General features: G+C 36.9%; 1 protein-coding gene and 1 long non-coding RNA gene across 2 annotated transcripts in view; one reads left to right on the top strand and one right to left on the bottom strand.

Annotated features, from left to right (window-relative positions):
• Znf804a (zinc finger protein 804A) overlaps positions 1 to 22,026 on the bottom strand; it is a 283,089-nt gene extending 261,063 nt beyond the window's left edge. Inside the window, exon 1 of the mRNA XM_087201409.1 lies at positions 21,777 to 22,026. Within this exon, the coding sequence (XP_087057535.1) occupies positions 21,777 to 21,887 (111 nt within the window). The 5' untranslated portion in view covers positions 21,888 to 22,026. The remainder of the gene's footprint in view (positions 1 to 21,776) is intronic.
• A 612-nt stretch (positions 22,027 to 22,638) lies between these two features.
• LOC147829994 (uncharacterized) overlaps positions 22,639 to 26,285 on the top strand; it is a 60,888-nt gene continuing 57,241 nt past the window's right edge. The window contains exon 1 of the long non-coding RNA XR_015447462.1: positions 22,639 to 22,821. This is a non-coding gene — a long non-coding RNA (uncharacterized LOC147829994). The remainder of the gene's footprint in view (positions 22,822 to 26,285) is intronic.

Here is a 26,285-nt window from a genome sequence, read left to right as displayed (position 1 = left end):
GTAAAAAAAAAAATGGTATCGTGACCCTCATAGAAGAAGGAGAGTGACTCTAGTATTACAGAAGTTAGAATTCTACAGATGGAGCCCCATTTTTTACTTACAACCTGGAACCTCTTATGAATTATTCAGAATTTATGAAAGTGAGTGTCTTCTCCAGATTGTAAGTGATCCAAATTGGCACATAAACTCAGTCAGAATCTTTTACTGTATAATCTTTGCTGCTGCTCTGAAAAAATATGATACAGAGCTCATTGCAACCCAGGCAGACATACATGTGCATAATCATGGAAATACTCAAATTTAAATACTGAAAAATATATTTTTAATGAAAATAAGATGAAAGACAGTGACAGAAGGCTAGAAGCATGTGTTTACAGCTAACCTGGGGGTTTCTTATATTAATTTCGGTCCTTTTTTATTTCGGTAAAATATACTGAACACAAAATTTCCCATTTTAATCAATTATAAGTAAACAACTAGCTGGCATTACATATATTCACAATGTTGCACAACCATTCTTATCATATTTTAACCAACACTACCTGAAAGAATATATGGATAAAATGGAAACCAATGCTCCTTTAATCTACTGGTAAATGCAAATGGATCAATGGCCCAGCATTCTTTTATCCACCTCTTCAATCAAAGATGAGGAATCTTGTCATGTCTTAAGACTTCCACAGAGTAAGGATAAATTGCATTCATGCTATGCATCAGAAAACTTTATCTGTAAAATTGCAATTGACATCTGCCACATACTGCATGTGGAATGTATATGTGTGGGTACACACATTGATGTGTTTGCAAATGTGGTTCATTTTTTAAAAACTGTAGTATAATAACAAATGTGCTTTCAATTAAGTGGACTCCCATTGGTGTTAAATGATGGGTCTGGAGAGCACCTGGCATAAATGTATATTTTTGTGATATTCAATGTGTGTAACTTTTGAAAACTTGCCATGGTTTTGATAACAATTAACTGGATCCTAAGAAATGTACAAAATTCAATAAAGCTAATGTTTTTTGGAACAATTTGCATAAGAACTATAAATAATATGATGTACCCTATTTTAGAATTTACATAAATTTAATAGAGTGGCAGAAAATATTTGTGAAGTTTTCAATTATTTTTGAACTTTTTCCAAATCGCTAATCTTGAATATGTTAGTTTTCTCCAGATTTCAAAGATGTACTTGAGGCTTTGTTATTATTTCACACACACCTTAAAATGAACATTTGTAATATCATGCCTTATTTTTAGAAGATTTATTTCTAATACCACTTCTCAAATATTTCATTTTGTTAATATCGAATATGTACTACTTTTTCATTTGGTATTGGTTTTTAAGGAAGAAACTTTAAGTACTCATTATTGTTTCAGATTTCAATTGCGGAATTGGTGGTTATATTCAGGCATTGATGGTTATCTCTTTCCAGACAAGAATAAGAAATAGTACACTACACAGTAATTTCTGGTCAAATAACCTCTGCTCATTTTTTCCAGTAAATAAAGAGAATGACTTTGCTGTCTGCCTAATAGCATATGGCTTCTCACTTGTGCAGTACTGCAGTTGATAGGAGGGACAGACTGTTCTATGTCCGGATTTCTCAGCGCAATATCACATTTTTGTCACTGGGCCACTCTCGTTCAAATGCCATTTTCTGGTTTAATTTATATGCAATTATAAAATGCCATTCCATTCACTGAAGATTTTCTTTAAAATCTGTTTCCAAGGTTTAGGACTTGCCCTTCTTTAGTTTGCTTTGATGTTTATTTATTTGAATTAGTTCCTGAGACAATAATTTCAAATGACTCCCACTTAGTTGATCTTAGGACAAACATACATATGCTCTGCAAATCAATTATTTTGTTTTCAAAATAACATCACAATGTTTCTGAAAGCTCCTTAAAAATCTACCAGATAAAATTTATGATTAAATAAACTGACAAGACAGCTGAACTAAAAGTTTGATACACCCTGAAATATACATAAAGTTAATTGGTTCCAGTAGAGTGGAATTATTGAAGAAGGTAGGCAAGTTTTCCAGTTGATATTTTGTATATGATTTCAGGTACATATTAATATCCAGCGCAAAACCGATATTCCTATTAATGCAAAGAATGTATCTTTTTCCCAGGTTTTCATGTAGTGATCAGCATACTGTAAGCTTCAAGTTTGACTCAGTCTTTGACAATTCAAACAGAATTTTAAAAGAATAGTTCAGAAAACTATAAGTTAATACTATGGGTAAAGTGTACTTCATAGGAATGGAAAGACTTCTTATGTCTTTACACAATGGCAAGAAGCAAATAATAAAAAAACAGGGCTGTGGATTTAGCTCAGTGTTTCCACCACCTGTCTTGCAAGTGCTACCGGAGTTTGGGCCTAGGTACCAAAATACAAGTCAAAAAAAAGCAGAGTAAAGCTATTTGTATCATGTTTATTTCCTGATAGGAAGTTTTCATTGCACCCTTTCAATGAACCAATGAATTTAACATGGAAAAGACAGACTAATACCGTGGATAGCAGCTCTGGCTCTGGAGAGAGATTACCTGAATGCAAACACCACCTTTGAGTAAGATGAGAACATTCCAAATCCAGTTATGCTATGATAAAATGCACCAATGTAAACCAAATGCTTTGTGTGTGTGCCTGGAAAATATCATGTACAGATTAATGCCTCATTGCAGTGTTTCAATACAGTCACACCAGATATAAAATTCAGCCCACATTTAAATATTATTGTCTCTGGTCATTATAAGATTCTTTACTGCATTCATTTCTTTTCTCATATGGTAGTAAGATCTCTGAATTTGTTTGATAGCACAATGCTAGTAAAGAAAGACTTTCAAGTGAATACATATACACATCCATTTCTATGCAGTGTTATAAAATGTTACAGAAATAGTTCAAAATGAGATAATCACAGATATCAAGATTGCAAGACTGATCTGCAAGTTTCTAAATTATTTTATGAGAAAACTTTTATAATTCCCAAATTCTTATTTTAAATATTTTTTAAAAAAATAATCAGCCACTTTTGGTGAAAATAGCAAGAAAAATATTTAATCAGAAATGCTGCTTTTCTAAATGTTTCTATATAAAAATAGACATGGAAAATACTAGGTGACTATGCCAAAATTATAAATAAACATTAAACTATTTTCTTTCTAGGTTTCTAAAAGTATAAATCGGACAGAAATCAAATGTACCTGTTTATACTTACATTAATTCTGTTTCTGTTTCATTATTTACCTATTATCTATTGGTCTATTAATCATTATTGATAATAGGAAATTAATGATATAGAAAAATAAAATCCATTATAAGTTCAGACACCCAGTTGTGAAATACAAAGGAGCTATCTTGTTATGAAAAAGGATACCAGTGTGACTTTCTTCTTGGATAATGAAATTAGGAAGTCGCCAGTAGGACCTTCATGGTCATAATTGATGGAATTGATCAAGTAATTCAGTACACTTTTTAATCCCACTGGTAATCGCAGCATTGCCTTGCAGAGTATTTTTCACATCTACTTCATTTACTATGTTTTGTCTCCCATTTTAAGTTCTCTCTCCCTCTGTGTCTCCTCCTACTGTAATATTATACTCTCCTTGAGAATGACCTTCAACCATCTTGAACAAAGTGGCTGTGTAATTCCACACCCTGAAAACTAAATAAGTACCAGAGGAGAAAGGGAAAATCATCAGATCGTGTTTTTTCCCTACTTAGTTGACTTAATATTAAGCAATATATTTACTTATATCTGAACGTTATTTCTTTTAACCTGTATCAAGGAACGCTAATGAATTATAATGTAATAATTGGCACACAAAATAGATCAAAAGAATTCAAAGAAAAGATTTTGACAAGTTATCATTTAAGATGACTGCTCTCTATTTTTAAATATTTCTGTATAAACTATCTTTAACAGTTTGTATTTTTAATTTAGTGGATTAAGTATTCACTATTCATCCTCTGACAAAACTATATCACTTTGAGATATAAAATTATTTTAAAAGCTATACTGTATAAATTTCCCCAGAGTTCCATTTATTTGGGAAATATCCATTTTATTTATAATTTGATACATTTTATGCATATAATTAATCATGAATTGTTAAGGTGTGAATATAGAATACTTTGCAAATAATATGTTAAATTTACATTGTATGATTAACCAAGCTCTCTATTAGTTATCCTTCTTTATAAAATGGCAGTTTTTAATACCTTTATTTTTACTTTTAAGGAATTAATATAGTTACCATTTGTTATGGATATAAAGAGACCACAACCTAGGACAACATTAGTCTGCATTGCTAATAAGTACTGCTTAAAAGCACTTAATTCTCTTCTATTCTTCTTCAGTAAGATGGCAGTGATAATTGTACCTGTCTGATTACGAATCAATCCTTTTGTGTTATGAAAATATGGGCTTGGAAGAAATGTGCTATAGAGGCATGATATTTTTATCTTGCAGGCTTCCATTTTATGGCTTATTTTTAATAATATAATAATTGTTTCTAACTTTTTTGCAATGAATTACTTTGACTTCCTTTACTCTCTACTTCCAAGGTTACTGTAACATTTTCTCTCCATGAAGATTGCCTTAACCCTTGAAAACAATCCTCTCTAAACCACAGAATTGCCTTAAATAAATCCTTGAGAATATTTTATAACGTTTTGAAGAAAAGCTTCTAACTATATTTATAGTTTTTAACTTTGATCAAGTTAATCCTAAACTAAATTGGAGGGGTAGTGGTAACAGGAGACATTTTTATCAGTCACACTAGTGGGCCACCCAAGGCTCCTTCCTTATAACTCCCTTGCAAACTTCACAAAGTGCATTTCTCCTCCCTTCTCTTATTCCCTCTCCTTTCCTCTGTAGCACAACCACCAATTAGGAGAAAATAAATTTAGAAACACCAGTACTCTGCCCAACAAATGTATAAAAATCTTCAGATAATTTCCTTTTCCTGTACTCTCCCTGAAAATGCTCTTGTGAGAAAGAGCGCAAGATAACCCAAACATTAGGAAGTGCCCAACTCTGAAAGCCAATCTTCTACACGTGTGATCTGCTAAGCCTAGGGGCTAGAAAATGTGCAGCTTCTTTTCTCTGATTTTTATAAGTGGCAAACCAATAATGTATTCCAGAAAATGATGCTGCACTTTCCCCATAAGCAGTTTGTGAGTAACTCTTTACCTACTTTAGTTAGTAAACAGAAAACTGCAAACACTAAGAAGAAAAAATGCTAAGGGAAAAATTACAAAGTGAATGGAAAGTACTACAAAAATGTGTTAAACCCTGAAGTTTAGTAAAATCGTCTTTTACTAAATTATAAATATTCATTCTGTTTTGGTGCCATATGTAATATACATGAAACATATCACTTGGTACATGACTTAAGTGGAGTACCATTTGTTTATATGCATTAAAAATAAAAAGCAACATGAAAATGTCTTTTATGAACATTTCAATAAGCTAACAAATGAGCAATAATTTCAATTTTAATTAAGTATTAGACTTTGATATTAAAAACAGGGAAACAAATAAGGAGGCAAAAGAAAAAAATAAAACCATTGAAATCTGAGGCAGTATTTCCTAATTCTAAATCTTCATAGCTGGATATAGTCATATTTTCTAGCATATGAGAGTTCATATATTTTGTCACTTTTACACTAAGCTAAACAAAATGGAATAGACATAGATATAGGTATGTTAAAAATCTTGAAATTCTTATACATTCTCTGTAACGTTCACAAGACAGATATACACTAATGATAATATAGATGACCTTATGGAACATATAGACCCTAAATCATACATTTTCTATCACAGTTTCTTTTCTCCTTGCTGAGATAGAATACCCAACACCCAAAGTTAAAGGTGGAGAGATTTATTCTGGCTCACAGTTTGTAGAGGTTTCAGTCCATAATTGGTTGGCTCCAAGGCAGGGTGGCTTGGCAGAGGGGCATCACAGAGGAGAAACAGTTCATGGCAGGCAGAAGACAGCAAAGCAACAAGGTAGCAAAGAAGCAAGTCCAAGCTTTTTCTGCCCCTTTTATATCCTATCTAGGCTACCAAGCCTAGGGTAGGTATCAAAACTGAGCTGATTTAGTAACCATGCACCCTTAATCCCAGCATCACACACTCTACATTGAGGCACTTCTGAAAAAGCCCCCATCTATGGCCACAGGAGGGTTAGGGAGACATCTAGACAGAAGCCAAAAGATTTTCTTATTTGTAAAACATCAGTTGTGATAATACCCAATTGAACAGTTGCTGCAATGACTGAATGACATTTTAAGTAACTGCTTACCACAGGACCTGACACAGAATAAGTTCTCAGATAGTAAAAAATTAATTAATTAATTGGTTTTGGGGATTTGAAAATATAAATTACAAATACACTTCAGGAAAGATTAAGCAAAGAAGACTTTTTAAAGTGTACTAAAATGACTGAAACATAGAATAATACTATTAGTATGATTATTAATATTATTACTATAATATTAATTGTGCAAATTAATGAACCACATAATTCCTAATATACAATTTATTCTAATGAGATTGTAACCATAAAATCAGTAAAAACTCTAAACAATGGTGAAAGTCAATTCCATCCCCAATTACTTTTCAGGAAGACACTGAATTTTAAGTAATTTCATAATTCTAAGAGACAACCGAAATGTGAAATCATCTGATTTTATAAATATTCAATGAGTATATTTAATTTCATCTATAAATTGTTATCAATTATTAAATCTTTGATATACATTCATAAAAGTGCCTGGCATTACTCTATATTTCATAAAACTACTCACTTTCCTGTCTTTACATTTTTCAAATTACCTAATGTTTATTTCAGCGCATTGGCTCAGTTACTTGCTCCGTTTTTCAACACAATAGTTTTTATAAACAGCATATATTGAAAATTATTGAATACTACAATATGCATTATATTGTCTAATTTCTACATGAACTAATATGTTCAAAGCATGGTTGAAAAGGAAATTGAGCAACTCAACTATATTTTCTAATTACAAAGAGCAGTGTTTTTATCCCTCTACAACTGATAGATACTTAAATTTTCAATTGTAGCCTTTATATTCTCACTAAACTTCTTCTACTTTCCTTTTTCCATTGTTCATACTATGGAAAAATATATTGCTGTCAGCTTTCTAACGATCTTTTGTGGAGAATGAGAGGGAGAGGGCAGTGATTGGAGAACAATGAAAAGATAAGAGTGAGGCTTCATATCTCACGCTTAGCGTGAATGTGGGAAGTCCAAGCATTTGTCTGGAACAAGGCCACTGAATTCAAGCCAGATGCATTTTATCCTAGAAAAGCAAGAGTCACCTGGGGATGCTTAGAAAGCGAGATTCCTGGACCATACCCATAGATACTAAGAGTCAGCACCTGAGAAATGAGCACGATGGGGTATTTTCTAAGCCTTCGGGTGATAATTACGGTTCTCTAGGATTGCATCTCTACACCTCAGATCTTTTGTATCCATGCACAAAATAGTGAATCAACTCAGAGGCTATGCATATGTCTTAAAATGTTCTGATCCATTCCCTGATCTTGTATTTCACTGGATTTCCTTCACCACCTATTCTATATTCGTTGGCATTTTGTGTTCTATCTGCAAAGCATAGGTCCATCTGTTTTATTAGGAAAGGAGGAAGTATACGTGTTCTCTATTTAGAAAAACAACAACAGGTTTGATTATATGCCAGACAATAAACCAGACAATTTTCTTACATTATTAATTTTTTACAACAATCCTATTCCCTCAACTACCCAATTTAAAGCATTTCAATACCAGTTATATTTAATGTAAACAAACTGTTTAATATAATATGTACTGTCAGAACGTAATAAATCAGTTGCAGTTCTGGTTAGTTATAGATAAAGACACAGAAACTAAGGTTAAGTGAGCTGCCCAGGGAATGCAGTGAAAATTCAAACCAAGGTCCTTCTGTTTTCAAAGCCTTAGCCCTATGTAATAAGAAAAGTACAAAGGAAAATGGTGGAAGCACAAGAAGGTGTGGAACTGTGAAGACTATATAAAACCCAGAAAATGTTAAAAAGATTAAATTCTACAGTTGTTCTAATTCCACTCAGGTTTCTCAGCTAAAAATAACCAAAATTAGCTCATTAAATGGAGCATAAAACACACTTATTGGAAAGGTACTAGGCAGTTGACAGATTCAAAGGTGATGCTGTTGAATAAGGCTCACTGAAGAACCAAAACTCCCCATGCTTGGGCAATATCCTTTCACCAACATAGCATGAAACAACCTGGCTGTTCCTTTAGCCTCAGAACTTTTTACTGATCACTGGGACTCTCCCCTCTCCATAGGGCTGCACCTGCCTCAAATGATGGTCAACTGATTCTGTGGCTGTACTCATCTGGCCTTGGAGTAACCTTTCTTCCATCATGTGGCTAAAGCTCAACTCCCTGAAAAGTAACACATTCTTAACATCACTACTTAATATAGGGCCTGAGGTTGTCAGAAAAAACTAGCCAAGGATCACATTAAAGACACTGCCTGTAGACAGCATTCACACAAGGTTCCACACATCCTTAAGAATCAAGGATGGGAAATAGGGAATAATTTCAGGCAAATTCCTATCACTGGAGGTTTCTGTACTTTACAGCATAAATATATAAATTATCATCCAAATTGAGATAACTCTGAGAATGAAAAGCAGTGCTGCTAGTGACTAGGACAGCAGCATAAATTAGGACTATCCCAGGAAAACCTCAAAGTACCATTTGGCCAATTCTTTAACTCAATATACCTTCTGGATTAATTTAATTTCCCTTACCTGTCTGGGAAGAACTCCTTCCTTCCTCCTCCCTCTCTTCCTGTCTTTTTTTCTCTTTCCTTTCTTTTTCTTCTCTGTTTTTTCTTACTTCCTAGGACTGTAGCCATCCACTGGAACTTTGCCATCTGATTGCTTCAGATTCTACCCCAATCCTACCAGTGTTATCTGCAGACCTCTAATAAGGTGGTGAGCTACAGAGTAAGTTATTAAGTGCATTTCAGATGAATACTTGTGTTGGTCTGTGGCTCTGGTCAAAAGTAGCAGAATTCTATGAACTGCCAGAGAAACATACATTCAGACAAGCTGAAGCTAAAATACCAATACTCACTATAATTATGGGATACAGGGGTATGAGATAGAGGATAAGGGAGGAACAGGTACAGATGGCAAGCAAGAGGGAATATGAGTGATTTTTTTTCTGCCTGTTCACATATTTTTTGCCTTGAGCCCTTATTTTATGTAAGGGGCTGAGACACAAGGGGAGAGGCGCTCAATTGACCTATAGTTTCCACGTTAATAGAATCATTTTGTCATTTTATCACTGAGTTACACTAGTTGGTGTTTTAGGTACCTGACTGATAAATTATTTATATAATAGCATATGTAAATTAAGTTATTAGCATAGCATTTTAAAGTGATTTAACCTTATAAGAAAACAACATCTTTTTTTTTTACATCATCAAATTATGCTTACATTATGTGAGGTACTATACAAAGAGAATCAATTTGTTTGATTTACTATTATTTACTTCACTAACCCTTCCTTATAGAATAATATGAGAATCTATTATCCCAAGTATAGTTCACCAAGACAGCAATATGTAATGCACACACCTGCAATTCTATTGGTATCAGCCTACATGCAAAACATCCTTATACGTTTTTGAATAGCAGCGCAGATTATAATACCAATTTCTCTAGGTCCTGACCCATAAAAATAAATCTTTTATGTTGTATCAATAATTTCACTATGATTAAGTAATACAAATACAGTAGAAGAGTTTATGCTATTTTATACAATCTGAATATTTTCCTGAAATGTAATCATGATTGTTATGGAGGAAATTTAATAAAATGTTAATAATACCTGGAAATTTGGGTCTCAAATATTTTTTCAATGTTTTTCTATAGTATCACCTGTGACAATCAAGAAAATAAAAGGTGATTTCAAAATTTCAATTATTATTTGTCCCTACTTTCAACAAATATTCATCATAGTTCACCTTTATTTTTTTATCAACAGTCCGTGAAATGAAAAATTCAATCAAAATTAATTATTAATTAGTTATAACATTAAAATGAATTTGGTACTAAGAATTATGAAACTAGTACACTGAAGGTACGGAGAGCATAGAAATATCAACTGCATTTTGGAAACCTGACATTTTTGTAGCCTAGAGTGACAGCCTTAGAAGATGTGACAGGTCACTTTATTGTGTGTCAGCACTCTTACTCCTGTGACGTAGGTAGGGAATAGTGAAAAATAACTAGGTGGTGAAGTACAGGAATAAAGTATATGGTAAACATTCCACATTTACATTGTATTTCCATATTTACTTCCTGACTAATGAAATTATGCAGTGACTTTCAGCTAATAAAACTGTGGTAACTATATTTGACAAATTTATTAATCAATGGTTATTTACTATCCCCATCTATATGACAGCAAGAGGAAATGTTATGCCGCCCCCTAGTGTAAATATTAATTTTGTAACATCAGAGTTAAAGTGATCAGAGAAGAGGAAAGGAATCACAGCTATGGAGATGATTACTGAAAAGAGTTGAAAAATATACTAAGTTTTCCTAAAGAGTCGGCATCCTACAGTTCTCTGGAATTTAAAACTCAAAACACAAATTATATCTGAAAGTTTCCTAAAGATTCTTATCTTTTTATCTCCTAAAATATTCAGGACTCAGTCCACATTTCAAGAAAATGATTTTGTGTATTCTTGAGGAGAGATAATTAAAGGGATGTAGTGGTAAACTGGGCCCTATAGCATGAATGTCCGTGTTCCCCCTAAACACATATGTTGAAATCCTCCTGCCCAGGGTTGCAGTATCAGCATGGGGGGCCTCTGGGGGACAGCCCCACCCTCACGATGGATGAGTGCCTTACAAAGGAGGCCTACCCAGGTCCTCCTAGGTTACAGTGACAGGCCTCTCTATGAGGAAGCAAGCTCTTACCAGTGACAAATCAGCTGGCATCTTGCCCTTGGATTTCTCCCCTCCAAACCTATGAGATATAAATTTCTACAATATATAAGATACTGAGCCAATGGTAGGTTTGGTTTTGTTTTTACTTTTTTTAAATCATTAATTTTATTGGTACATTTTAGGTATATGGTATGATGACATTCATCATTGAGAATTTGTACCTTTGCATAATACATCTTGGTTCTTATTTTTTTTCCCCTTCCCCTGCCCTCCCTTCAACCCCTCCACCCCTCCCTATTTACAAAGACTTTGTTTCCATTTTTTTCTTTATCTCATATTTATTCCTTTCCTTTTTATGCTTTCCCCTACCCCTCTCAAAATGGATGTAGATTGAGCCCATACTCTTAAGTAAAATAAATAGGACACACACGTGTAAATACCAAATAGTTTCCCTGGTGTGAGGAACTGAAAGTGTAAATGAGGAAAAAAATGTATAATAGATAATGTGAAATAGGAAGAAAAGGTCAAATGGTAAGGAAATATTGATATGGTTCCCTAGCAAAAGTTTACTAATCATGTATATCCAGACATTAAATTTAATGGGTAGGATTCTGAATGAAGACAATGAGTGCTACATCATGAACTACTGTCAATCAGTAGCACTATTTACTGAGGTGCTATGTGTCAAACTTAGTGCACATTACAATATATTATTTATTACATTTGAGCTGCAAACTAATCTAGGCAGGTATTATTGTTTTTTATTAAAGATAAAATAAACAAGTTCAAAAAGTTAGTAACCAGGCATGGTGGATTTTTCATGTTTGGCTGATTCGCTCTTTTTCTTACTAACATACACTGACTTTACTGAGAGGAGCCGAATAGGTCATATGACTTGTAGATAAGGAAGTGGTTTAAAGCTCAGCTGAACAGATCACATTTGCATCCTTCCCTACACGTGGTGGCTTTGTGACATGGGGCCATACTCTGGCGAAAGAGATAGAACCCAGCATTGTTGGAAGAACTTCTTAACAAAAGAACATTCAACTTTTTGACTTTCTTCCTTAATGACTTTTTTTCTAGTTTAGGAACACAGGTGTGAGGGCTGGGGCGGTAGGTGCACTGCAACTGTACCAACATGGAAATGAAGTCAGTCTTTTGTCTTGACTCCATCAAGCCACTTAGTATTAAATTTCTTATAATATGAAAAAGCCATACATTAAAACCCTATGTTTTGGGGGTTATGATTACAACCAGTTGTAACTGACTACTGTGCAAGTTAGATCTAGGACTTGAACGCCATTTGATCTGGTGATGTGTTTGTACTTGAATCAATGTGTAAATATAACAGTAAGTATTTTAAACATACTAAACTGGATGCAAGAACATAATTCTGGACTGAAAGTCATGCTCTTTTTTATCCTGAGGACACTTTTTCTGGTCTTTGTCTTCCATGAGAAGGTAGTGACTTGCTAAATATCAGGTTTAGAAAGAGGTACCTTGAAGGGAGCCATATATTTCCACTGACTCTACTTTGGAGGGCCTTGAATTATGTTACTTGAGACATTTTCATTAAAAAGAAAAGGAATCCATATTTAATCTCATGGTTGCGTCCTTGAGCAGTATTAGAAAAAAATCATTCAGTAAGAATGTCTTAACATTAAACCACTTTATCTACAACTAGTCAACCTCCCTCTCAGTAACTTATCACCCAAATACCTGATTCCCATATGCTATCTAAAGTACTGAACTTGGGAACTGGCAGAGTACCAGAGTTGTTCTAATGTTTCTCCAAATAAAACTTGATTACTACATTATATTTTTTCCATGTTTTCTATCTGAAGGAAATATACGATGTAGTATAGATGGGTGCTGTGAACTGAGTATTTGTTTCTCCAAAATGCTTAAGCTGAAACCCTAACCCTCCATGTGATGGGGGTTTGAAAGGCATTGCCAAGGAGGAGGAGCCCTCCTGAATGAATTTCAGGCTCTGATAGGAGATTCTGCTCTCCACCACTTGAGGGTTCAATAAAACAGCCACCAGTGAGCTAGGAAATGGGCCCACATTTCAGGCACGGAAGCAGCTAGCAGCCTCGCCCTTAGCTTCCAGAACTATGGAAAATTAAGTACTTGTTGGTTGCACCACCCAAGCTGTGGTCATTTCTTATTGCTCCCCAAACCAACTATGACAAGGACTTAATTTTGTATCAATGCTCATAATTTTAACTCCCAGTCATAGAATTGGGGAGAAAATCTAGGCAGTAGGAGTAACCATGCCCCTGTGGCAGAAGCTTAATAGGAGTCAGCAAAGAGATCTGGGGCTCAGAGCATGGCCCTGCATAATTCAGTTTCACGGGAGGAGTCAAAGGTGAGCTCCAGAACTCCGAGTGCTCCCAACAGGGCTCCCAATGCTGCTGTCTCCACAAATCCTCCTCAGCTACCTCTACTTGCCCTGCAGTTACCACAACCAAGCCGATCCTGTCCTGTAAGATCTATGACGTTCCTCACTACAAGAAGCCCAGATCTCCTAAATTCTCCCTCATTTTCTGAACTTTAATCCCATAAGGCTAGGTGACATCTTCCCTTCTGATATAAATCGCTATACTTCAACATGTCCAAACGCCCTTGGTCTGTGTCTTCTTGAATTCATAGGTGTCTGTTGTTACTAATTTTTTAAGGCTTTTAAATTTTCAGTGACATTAAACTTTAACTTTTTGCTTCAACTGAAGTTGTTTTTCTTTAAAATATTTTTTGCCCTGTATCTTGCTCAGGAGGGGGATATTTATAAATCAAAGTCCTCTACTAATGTGGCAATATGGGGCACATTTATCCTTGTTCCACCCGAATACTTCTCAATGATTCTCCTACTTTTCACATTCTCAAAGTCTCATTTCCCTAACAATCTCTGATCATCTCCTCTCTCCCTCCAGTTTGCAATCATTCATTCCATGGTCTGATGTGAGACAGAGACAAGCAGCTCCTGAGAACTTCTAGTTAGTAGCTTGTCTGGATCTGGAATTGAGACATAGTGTTTTCTTGTCAAACATCAACAGTTTCCAGTGCACTGACATCAAATGAAGTCATGCTATGACTGTGATGGAAGGAGACAAAAGGACCAGTCACAATCACGTCTGAGCACACACAATCTCTTTTGTCACCCACAACCTCATCTAACAGCCAATGTGAGCAAAAGCTGCTTCTCTACCAATTACAGCTTTACTCTCGCTCCACTCCTGGTTATCTAAAACTACTAACATAAGCATAGAATCAGTACATCATTACAGCAGTACCTAATTCAGAATAATGTAATGATTTAGCCATCTGCCCAAGAAATCACCTACACAATTCCAATCCTGCAAAGCTGTGCCTTACTCCTTCTTTACAGGATGCTACAAGGTTCCCCATGGTGTGCGCTTCTCCTTTTCCAAACAATACAGTAGAACCACCGATAACAGTCCCATTAACTAGACCCGCATCCTTAGAGACTTGTGTCCGATGGATAATAATCTACTTCCATATAACTGTCATGAAGATATTTTTGTTTTATATAACTCCACTTACAAACTGTTTTCTTAAATTTCAGCTACAAAGTGCATACTTCTAAAACTAAGTTTTAAAACATTTCTCTCACTTAGAGATATTCTGACTTTCTCCAAGTACAAAAAGTGTATATTTTTGTGATTAGCTTTTGGAGTAGGATGGATATGAATAACTATATTTTATGCGCTTGTAGAAGGGTATGGTATAGATGTTTTGGAGGAAAGACTGATTGAGACAGACACTATAATGTAGACAAAGATCACAAATGAAATTATTGCACACTTGGTTATAAAATAACAGAAAAATGTCACAATAGGTGTTATAAAGTTTAAAGCTATATAACTATGACATCAACTCACCTATTTCCTATTAAATCAAAATAGGACTTATATTTCTATCATTAGTTCTCTCATTAGAAGAAGATGTTATTAGCTGAGTCTATGTACCAGTCTTTGAATTCTTCAAAAAACAAAACCTGGAAGACACGTGTGTACAGATACATATATATGATTTATTTTGAGGAACTGAAGTAGTGATTACAGAGGCTGGTAAATTTGAAAGATGAAGGACTGTTAAGAAGGGCAGCAACTCAGGGAGACATCGATGCAGCAGTCTTTAGGCAGAATTTCATCTCCAAGAAACCTCAGCTTTTGTGCTTAAGAACTTTCAACTGATTGTGTGAAACCAACTCACGTTATCAAAGGTAATGTCGATCCTTAAAGGGAACCGAGTCTAGATTTTAACTACATCTACAAAATACTTTCGCAGTAATACCTACATTTTTATTTTATTAAATCACTGGCTACTATTGTAGTTGACACATAAAAGTAGTCATCACACTCAATATACTTTGTATTTCTAAAACTATTTAAGAAAGAAGCATTATTGTAATTTGAATACAACATTACCATAAACATTTGGTGTACATGAAGTGTACTTACATTGAGGAGAGTTGGCTACGTTCTGCCACGGGTGCCAAGCCATTACGAAAGACTCTAGGAGTAGTACATCAGGTAATGGAGTTTTTGTTTACTTTGACATCTACGATTGATTTTTAATTATTTATTGGCCCATTTTACCTTCTGTGATGCTATTAAGTTTAATACTAGATGCATTTATAAAAATTAATGAATCCTTGCTAGCCAAAAACACCATCACAGCTATATTACAGAAAGTTTTTTTTCTAATGAAATAAATAATCTAGAGTGAACTGCAAGCTGAAAGTTTTAGAAGGAAAAACCAGCGAAATTATAACAAAATTGTACTTAAGTTTTGTCATTAGCCAAACAAAAATGTGACAAACAAAAGTATGTAACTTCTTCGTGAATTTTGGCTATAGTGTATCACAAAAGATAACTGTTAAAGGATTACTCACGCTCCTAATATATAGCAAGCCTTCTCAGGGTCACTGGAGGAAATAATTTTAACAATGTATCATTACCACAATTATTTTGAAATATAATTTTCTACTACTCATACAGTTTTTAATAAGCCATTTTCCCAAACATTATGTAAACCAAAAATGTTTGTGTATAATTTAATGAATAAAATTGCATTCAAAATTAATTTTGAAAAAGACTAAAATCAATAAGAAAATATCAGATATATCAGTGATCTTAAAAGTCTGCAAGATTTTTTTGTGATTGACTGATTGATGAAACTAAACTTATAGTTTCCTGCATACTAAGCTCACATTCTACCACGGACTTACACCCCCCAGACCCAAAACTCTAATTTCCAGTCCAAAAATGCACCCCTCTCAAATTCTCACGCTTCTTATTTTGATAGTATTCCTAGAGATTCAATCTGAAGAACACTATTTATCAATTCAATTAATATACGGTAAACAAATACTGTAGAAAATTATGAATTTCCTTTAAACTTTTTGAAGACTCATTTTTATAACAGTTGATAAAATGAAGGTCAGTATTAGAAAGATAGGTAAACTCTGAGTCTTGGACTAAGCAAGAGATGGAAATTTTAAGTGCCTTCAATGGTTGGGAAGGTGATGTAAATCAGGGAAAAATATACATAGTCATAAAAAAGGTAGAAAAGTGGTAAAGTGAGAAGTAGATCATGCTTTAAATGGCACTTAAATCCACATATTTAAAACCACTCTTTACCTGAAAGAAACTACTTTTATTGCCTAAATTCAGCCCTGACTGAAACCACTGGATTAGGTAGTCTTTGAAGCCCTTGCGGATTCATATTTTCAGTAAGAATGCAATTGCAGCCATCAATAATAACCTACAAAGTTCGGGTGCATATCTAGGAGTTAAAGACAATACACTACCTCCCTGTTCAAATTTCAGTTATCTAAAACAATTCAGCTAATTTTTCACGCATTGACAAAGGGATGATAGAACCTGACGAGATTTCCCCTCACAGTCCCCTTCTACATTTTTGAGTCATGAAAATAAAAATTCAATTATCAGCGATTCTCCTCACTTGACGAATGTGTTCTGAAAATGCAGATACTGTATAGTTTCACTATAATAAAAATCAAATAGACCAAAGAATAAATGGCACATTAAATTTAGAAAAATGAGACACAGGGTAGTCTTTAATACTGAATATGTAAGAGTCAGAAAGAGACTTAGAAGAATATAAAACAAGACTAAGTATATGAACAAAATTCATCAATGGAAAAGGCTGGAATGTACTAAGTTATCACCCTAATCTACCCTCACCTCCAAACTCTCCTAAGATATTAGTCTGACAAAGTTAATTTTTCAACAGCATCTACACAACAATTGGTCTTTTTAGTCTTAATTACAAATTTTTGGTGTCAAAATGGGTGCAACAAATGGAGAATCTTTGAAATAACATTCTCTAGGAATAGAAAATGCATACCAAAAAATATGAATAATGAGATATATCTATAATGATAATTAAAATAGAAGGCTATATAGTATATTCCAAAGACCTAACTAACTTTTGTGAGTTCTGATGCACATAAAGGAGAAAAGCCTGAATTTTTCATACTTTCCAAAATTAATACATATGAAAATATCCTGATTGACAAGAAACCTACAAAAATGTCAAAAGATGAGAATATTTTTTCAACAGAGTGAAAATGAAGAGAAGCGACCCTGAGTATATCTTCAGAATAACACCTCGCAATTGAAGTACCTCAATAAAGTTGACTGAATTAAATAAAAAATACATTGAGAGGCAATTAAAAAATTAACACTTCATTTCTTGCTAAATCTGGTGCTTCTTATATGAAAATGGAGGGCAGCCTACAGAAATAGGGTGTAGGCCAAACAAAACTTGCTGGAATTTGCATATTTGAGGAAGATGAGTAAAATGACATTAAATGCAAATTATTTTGTCAACCTATTACTTCTTCATACCTGAAGTCAAGTAGGAAAGTAAAATGCCTCGAAACAACCAGATGACACAATACTATCTTTTAATCATATTATACTCATTCCTATGGAGCCCATAATTTAGAATATAGCTCAGGAAATCTGCACTATAATATTGATTCACAGTGCTGCCTCAAAGCTGCTCCTCATTCTTCTTTTATTCCATAGTCAGTGAAATAGACATAATACCATCAGATGAGATGGTAAAATGCTGACCAACTAACAGATTGTAACCAACAAATTCTTAGTGACTTCTAAGATCACAAAGGCAAGCTCCAAATTCCATATTAGAAGTTACTAGAATATATTTAATCATATATTATGTATATTATATATTTATATATTCTATATGAATTTTTTTAATGTACAAATTCAACAACTCATGAATTCAAAAATTCATAAAAATCAAAGAAATCTTTTGGATTAATTACAAAGTATAACTAAATGACTTTATCCAAAAAGCAATTGCTTAGACCATGATGGATTAGGAAAATTTAAAAGAAAAGAATGAAAATACATGGACATAAACTTTATTTATTGTCATTAAGCTCTGTGATTTATCCAGAAATATTCTGGGGCACTAATAAAATATAAGTTTATTCACTAACCTATTTATTCTTCTATGAAATTTGAGCTGTATCACAGATAGGATGCAATTTGTTATAAAATCATGTCAAGTAGATTGACCTTACTCTTTGCTTGTAAGACATCATACATACAGGTTTGTATAATTTAATTAAAAATGTCAAGTCAAATATATATAAAAGTCATTGGATAAGGGTTCAAGATTAAGAATAGGCTTAGCCTTTAAGTATTTTTCAAAAATTTTATGCTTGGGTGACATAATATGATCCATGGAAGTGAATAAACAGTTTGATTATCTGCTCAATATAAGTGGCAGGATGATTTTCTGGATTTAAGACTAAAGGTATTAATCAGTGTCACTGAAATCTGAGTTTCACTGGTTATTCTACAAGTAAGTTTTTATTCATGACTGAAAACTGTTTTAAGAATTTTGGGTTAACTTAAATTAATTTTATGAATTGTTTTAAAGTTTACTGTATAAAATCATTTTTTAAATCGTAATTTGTACAAAGTTCTAAAATTCTAAAAATTATATCAAAATTGAAAATAATTCTATTTATTGGGGAAAAAAATCAAAATAACTTTTCCCTGAATAGTTTTAAGTTATGCTTTCCTAAAACAAAGAAAAAAGTCTTAGACTATTGTTAAAATCCTATAAAGTTGATACACAATTTAAAATGAAAAACTACTGATATTATTTTTGAAGGCAAAACTCAAGCATGATATATCAAACATGAAATCCAGTGGAAATCTCATAATTATCACTCCATGAATCTGGGCTTAAAAACATTGTACATATTAAATACATACAATTTTATCTGTCAATTTAAACCTTCAAAGATTAAACCTTTAAAATAAAAAAACTGACACATATGAATTCTTACTTGAAAATTTTCACAATATACTATTATACTGAGCTTCTGATTAATTGGTAATTTTTAGATGTTTTAGGTCCAATTTTCTATTTTTAGCTGACAGTAAGTTTCAGCTTAAAGTGAGTCCTTGTAACATCTTCTGTGCTATAAAGAATACAGTTTTAGGTAGCAATTCACAGCTTTTTAAAATTAAAGTCATTCCTTTTGGATCTTCTATAGCTAGAACTTCCTCTATTAAACCTAAAGCCAGGCAAAAATCTCATTCTTTAAAAAACATCATTAAAAGACATCTAGAAAACATTCATATAACATACCCTATCTTTTAAAGTTTCAAATAAAGTTGCATCATAATAGTCTGATCAACATCTTTTCAGCCAGTATAAATCGTATACACAAGCGATAGGAACCTGGATAGTTTACAAACAGCCTGAAAGAACTATCATAAATGTCCCTACATGTCTCTTTCATTATAATTAAGAGGAATATGATAGAAATTATTTCAGAGTACATCTCCCTGTTGCTTTTCATTTTTGTTTACATTTTTATTTATTCACTCAGCGAGGTGGCTGCTTTTTACTGCCCATTTTAATCACAAGATTACATTGTCAAAACTAGACTGTAACCTACCCTTTGTCAATATGAATGATAAAGAACTAATCAACTTCAAACACACAACAAACAAATCAGCATAAAAGCAACTTGACCCATTGCCAGAAACTCATATTTCTCTTAAGAATCAAAGTTAAAAGCATTTTAACAAGTTTGGCAAGCATTTATTTTTCCAGGAACTCTGTGTTTATCCCATTGACCATTAGAGTAACTAGAGAAACAAAACCTTTTTCAACAAGCTTGTCTTTTCCCCTCAGTGAAATTTGATTTAAGAAGTAAGCTAGGCTTTACCTTCTTCTAAATAGAAGTTTTTTTCTCCTTAGAATTTCACATTCCCAGCTAGCAGAGTTCTCTAAGTAAGTCCAGATCAATGTCAATAACACATCTAGCCTTTGCCTCTTATTCTAAGTGATGCTCCACTGAAGTCTACAGAGAATTTTTTTTCTTCTCTTGTTCAACAACAACCAACCACATCCAGAACAAAAATAAGTACATCAAACTAGCTCTTTTCTTTTCTTTTGGTCTTAAGTGAGCTAAAAGTAGACAACAGATTCAAGGGAAAATGAAATAAATCAAATGAACTACATCAGTGTCAGAATTCCTTTAGTGTCAAAGGCAAACTTTTCACCCTTGGAAAACATACATCGCAACACAACTTTTTATTCACCGAGAAATATATTTAAAGATATATAAAGGTTAGATTAAGGATACTGTATTTACTCTTGGACAGTTTTAGTGTGCCCTTAAACCTCTACTCTGCACATTCTTAACCACTGCAGAGAAAGGAGAGGCACAGCTGCTTGCTAATGGACCAGACTTCAGTGAACCACACATTTGTACTTTACTGCCTTACTTTGGCTCTACCCTCTTCAGTATTTAGCCTAAGGATACTTCACTCTTTCATTTTCTTTATGGAAGTGTACACTCCCCAGAGATGCCACCACATCTCAGTGGGTCCTGCAGGGAGGGGTTGTAGCTAAGGGTATCTGGATGAAAAGTAGTCTGCAGCATTCCCAGGGCCCAGCACATGGCCCACCAATGAGGAGTGCTCTTCCTGCTGGGATGCAGGGGATGGAGCTCTGTGGTCCAGTGAGAACCTTCCAGAGACTGTGTGGACTCGCCCTGCCCTGCGAGGCTCCCAGTGGCTCTAACTGTGACAGAATGATCGCCCTTCACCACAGTGATCCCCAACCTCTTCAGACTGACAGGCTGAAAGTTGGCAGCATGGGGATGTGGATCCTTCTGCTAAGCTCAGCCCTGACAACTTCTCACTGGAGAAGTTTGCTGCCAGCCAGGCCGCCCTGCAGGGGTGAGCTGAAGCCCAGACTCGCCCCTCCAGCCGCGCCCCCAGCCACAGGCCCGCGTCCCTCCCTCCTGGACGTCCACATCCTCATTCACCTTCAGCTTCCTGGACCCCACGGGCTATGGGGTTACTTGGGGTTAGGGTTGTTGTGCTCCTGGAGAAAGGTCCTGTGGACACGGTCGCTTCCAGTGAGGGGAGACCGCGGTGAGCGCGAGCATGAGGGCGCTCGGTCGGAGTCCGAGTCCGGAGCCGGGCAGGTGTCAGCCCCGGACCACCGCTGCCCCAGTCCCTCCCTGCTACACCTCGGTCTCGGCCCACGCCCACCTGACAAATGCAGGAGCACACTGCAAACCAAAGCGAGCTGCAACACCTCCGAAACCTGTCAGGGAGCTCAACCCTGCAACGTCCTCTTCGGAGAGAGAGAGGAAGAGAGAGAGCAAGGAAGAGAGAGGAAGAGAGGGAGAGAGGGAGAGAGGGAGAGAGGGAGAGGGGGTCGATTACCAGAGTTTTGTTCCCGTTCTTGCCGAGCGGGCCTCGGAAAACTCCCTTGATGTTGCGAAAGTGTCCGTTGCTGAGCCGCGTGGAGCTGATGACGATGTAGTAACACTCCATGGGCCCGCGCTGCCTCACCCGGCGCGGCCTCGCGCCCCGCGCCCGCAGCCGCAGCCTGGGCCCGGGCGGTGCGCGGCGGGCGGTGGGGCCGGGGCGGAGACGCTGGGGACCGGGCTCAGTGCGCCCCGCCGCGCGCGCCCCGCCGCCCCCGCCTCCGCATCGCCGCTCGCGCGCTCCGTCCCCGGCTCCCTCCGGCGCGCGTGGGACGCGGAGGCGCGCGAGGGTCCCGGCGGGCGGAGCGGAAGGCGCCGGGCCGAGCCGAGCCCAGAGCGGTCAGCGCGGAAGCGCGGGGCCGGGCACGGGAGGCGGCGGCGGCGGCAGCGTCCCCCTCGCTGGGCGCCCGCGCGCGGACTTGCAGGCGCGGCGGGCGGGAGCGCTGTTATAGTGAGCGGCGCGTCCGGCCCGCCGCACCGAGCCAATGGGAGGGAGCCTCTGGGCTGATCCTGGAGCTGTCAGAGGAGCACATCTGTCACCGCGCCCGCCCCCCGCGGGACCCGCGCCGCGCCAGCCCGGCCGCGTGGGCGCCCGCTCGCGCCCCGCACCCCGCACCCGCCCCGCCCCACGGCGGAGCGCACGGAGCGGCGAGGCCCCCCGCAGGTGCCGCCACCCCGGAGCGGGACGCTGCCGGGAGGAGGGCGCAGGGGGAGCGCGCGGACTTCTCCTCCGCCGGAGGGGCGGGGCGGGGCGCGGCGGGGCGGGGCGGGGGGGGTGGATTCGCAATTCGCGAGCGGAGCCGACCGCTTCCGACTGCGGCGGATCCAGGCTGGGGCCAGCGCGGCGTCCCCGCCAGACAACCGCTGCCTGCCTATTGGGCTCGGCTCAGGTGGTTTTATCTGTTTCTAATGTATTCTGGGTACGGAGGCGTCCTGATCAGAATCTTAGAGAAAGGCGAGGGAAGGAAATGCACTCCCTGCTCCACCCCTTTGCAGACCTCGTAAGTGCGGGTGCTGTAGCTGGGGAGCGGGCCGGCGGCTGCACGGAGGGACTCGCGCCCGGCGTCTCTGCCCCTGCCAGCTCCCTCTCCTCTAGCTCCCGGGACCCCAGTTCTTCCTAAACTGCCAAAGCGGAGAGGGAAGGGGTGCTCTGCGGCAGAACAGCTGCTAACGCGAGCTGGCTTTGCATTTCTGTTCTTCTCCCTCCGGACAGTGGGAGTGAACAAAAGCGACGCCCTCCCAGCAGCGACCCTGAAGGCGGGCAGTGGGTCTGACTACCCGGCTGACTAGCAAAGGGCCCAGGCCCCCTCGGCCTGCTGGGCCCCGCCCCACCCCTCGGCCAATGCTCGGTGTAAGTTTGGCTCCTGGGAGGTGGGCGGGCCAGAGCACCCCGACAGGTACCGGGCGCAGCTCTGCTGCTACCTAGGACTCATTAGTGGGCACTTAGAAAGATCGATAGCAGGCGGTGGGCGGCGGAAGATGGTGCCTTCCATGGATTTACTGAAGGCTTTATTTCCCTTCGGTCTTGAAAAGCTTAATTGGTTAAAGCAGATTCCAGACATTCTGATACCCCTAGGTCAGAGCAAACTGCAGTTTGATATAAGCCCTGTTTATCTTGCTTATATGGGGGTCAACATGGCCATTCGGTTCATTTTATGTCTTCTGTTGAGGATTTGATAGAGCAGTGATCCTACATATGTGGTTCTTAAATAGATCTGGCGGCTTGATTTTACTTTTTGAAAGATAAAAATGAGAGAGGAGAGGAAAAAAAAGTCTTCATAAGAGAGGCCCTAGTCATGGGAGCATATTATGACTTACGTGTGGTAGAATGAGAAGTCCTTGCTTAGCATAAAGAGAAATTCTCTGTGTATCACGCCTCAAGTTTTTAAAAAACGTGCTGTGGATTGATTAGAGCTCATTATTAAGTGTCACAGTTATTTAGTGACACTTGGCTAAATTTCTCACATATCCACTTGGGGGAGTCTGGAAGTCTTGGGAGAAAGAGAAGCCAGAATTTACAGAACTTGTGTACACTGGAAGAAATCGCCGAGTTATTTGTTAGAATTCAGGATGAACATAATCCTATTAGAAAAAAATATTCAATTGAACTCGGCTAAGAATTGCATGGAAATTAAATCAATTTCTGGTTCCTACTATTGCAGCATTTTAAAAAATGTGTATGTTGAATATGCAAGTACTCTGCAGACGGCACTTAAGGACAGCATGAGTTTTATTCTATGTTTTGAGTTTTGGAAACTTACAGTTATTAAATAGAAGATAACATCTTCAATATCACTGAACCATATGAAGGAAGTTCTTAAATTGAAGAAGCACACTATATGAAAAGACCAGATGATATATGTATATATATAATTTTTAATTGATTTTTTTAGACATGATCATGTTATGTAATTCACACTGGCCTCAAACTTGCAGTCTTTCTCTCTCAACCTCATGAGTGAAAATGATGTAGTAATTTTTATGATTGTGTAAAACCTAATAATATAACCTTGTTTTTTTGCAATATTTTTTACTCAAAATAGTTCTGATGAAATGTTCAGATTTTTGTCTACAGCTCGACTTCCAGTTCAAAAAACAGAAAACAGTTGCATGAATTTTCCTGTGGAACAGATTATCATCTATCTGAAGTGCCATATGGTGTCTCCAGTGGCAAAGTTTGAATGTATATATACACATACACACAAAGCAGCACACTATGAAAATAACTTTAGGGAAATTCTCTTAGCAATCTTTGACAAGAATTATGTGACTGTCAAAATTTTCTACCTTCTCTACTTACATTAATGATGATATAACGAGTTGACATTTTTGGTCACATTTAATCATACACACTAATGCTAGAAACACCCTATATATCTAATACAGGAAGAATATTAACAGTTAAATAGAAATATGGAATTTAGTTTAACATTTATCCTTGTTGTTCCCTTGTACCTGAGACAATGTATTTCAAAACTAACTATGATTGGCAAGATTCTCTACCCAGACTTTGAACAAAGACATGTATTTGGGAAGGAACTACATTTTTCTTTTGTGTACGCTTATTCCAATTTAGTGGTCACATTTATGATCATTAAATTAGAATGCTGATCATATTAAATGTTGATTATTATGCCATTGCCAGTGACCTCCATTGCTAGTCAGCTCTTCACATCAACCTTAATATTCAGAACAATAAGCCAACACCATGTGAAGTCCACTTTCTAGCTACAACTGTTAAATATAATGAAATACTTATGTCAAAATGTGGAAAGGACTCTTTCAGGTAAATTTTGCTAAACATAAAGAGAACAACAGGAAACGAGGACTTTCCACCTTTCTCAGGGAACACACATCTTTCTGTAGTAATCAATTCAGATCAGTAGCCAACGATAAATCATTGTAGCCTCCAGTCTTATTCCCATTTTTTCCTTTTGTCATGGTGTAAAGAGATTAAGCACAAGAGTAAGCCCCCTTAGTTTCCTATTGTGCTCGGGCTCTGATAATGGCCAGGGTCTATTCCTGTTACATAAAACAGTTCTGGGCCAGGGGTGGGGGCACACTGTGTAACCCTAGCACTCTGGGTAGCAGGGTTACAAATGGGTGCCCAGCCAGGACAGCTTAGTGACTTAAGGAGACCTGTCTCAAAAGGAAAAAGAAAAAGAAAAAAAGGGGCTGCAGATGTACTTCACTGCAAAGGGGCTGGGTTCAGTCCCAGCACTACACAAACCAAATCTGATTCACTAAGACTTTTAGAAACCATTTTCACATGAATTGTTTCTATAGAACCATGCCACTTTAATTTTAGAAAATGAAAATTTCTCTCTCAGTAATTTGAATATTAATTTTAAAATAATTTCATATTATATATGTACATACAGAATCAATATTGGAAATCTTTAAAAATATGGGATAAGTACAGCTCATTTGTGCCTACCCTCGAGCTAAAAAATACTTATAATTTAAATATAAAATTATCATTATTCTAAAAAAATTTATTCCTTTTGCTTCCGCTTCAATTTTGCTCTTTCTACAACTGCATTTTAGGACAAGATTCCCTGCTTTTTGTTCTTATACATTCTTTCCTTATTCTTCATCTCACTTTGTCTAACCCAAATCTGAATACTAGGGTTCTGATCAACAACTGAGAATTGTCACCGATATGCTTCAGGCTCATACAAAGTTTCAGGACAGTGGTATGGCACTGATTTGTAAAATTAAGTTCTTCTTTTCCAGGCCAGTGGCTGGAACTATTCATCCTTACCCTATTCCTTCTTCCAGAATGTGGTCAGTCTTTCCTGAGTTTGCCTACTACTATTTGAGGCCACATATTACTACTACTAGGCCACCACTTCCTGTAACGATAAACTCTAAATGCTTTTACTCTAATACCTTCCCCAGATGCAACTGAATGAGCCATAAATCTGACTCCTGAGTTCCAACAACTCAGCTTTATCCAAGTTTT

This window comes from Heterocephalus glaber, unplaced genomic scaffold (genome assembly GCF_053883595.1).
Source record: "Heterocephalus glaber isolate CG9 unplaced genomic scaffold, H.glaber_assembly_v1.0 deba00000347, whole genome shotgun sequence".
In the NCBI taxonomy this organism is placed as follows: domain Eukaryota; kingdom Metazoa; phylum Chordata; class Mammalia; order Rodentia; family Bathyergidae; genus Heterocephalus; species Heterocephalus glaber.
This window is presented reverse-complemented; position numbering and strand designations above follow the sequence as displayed.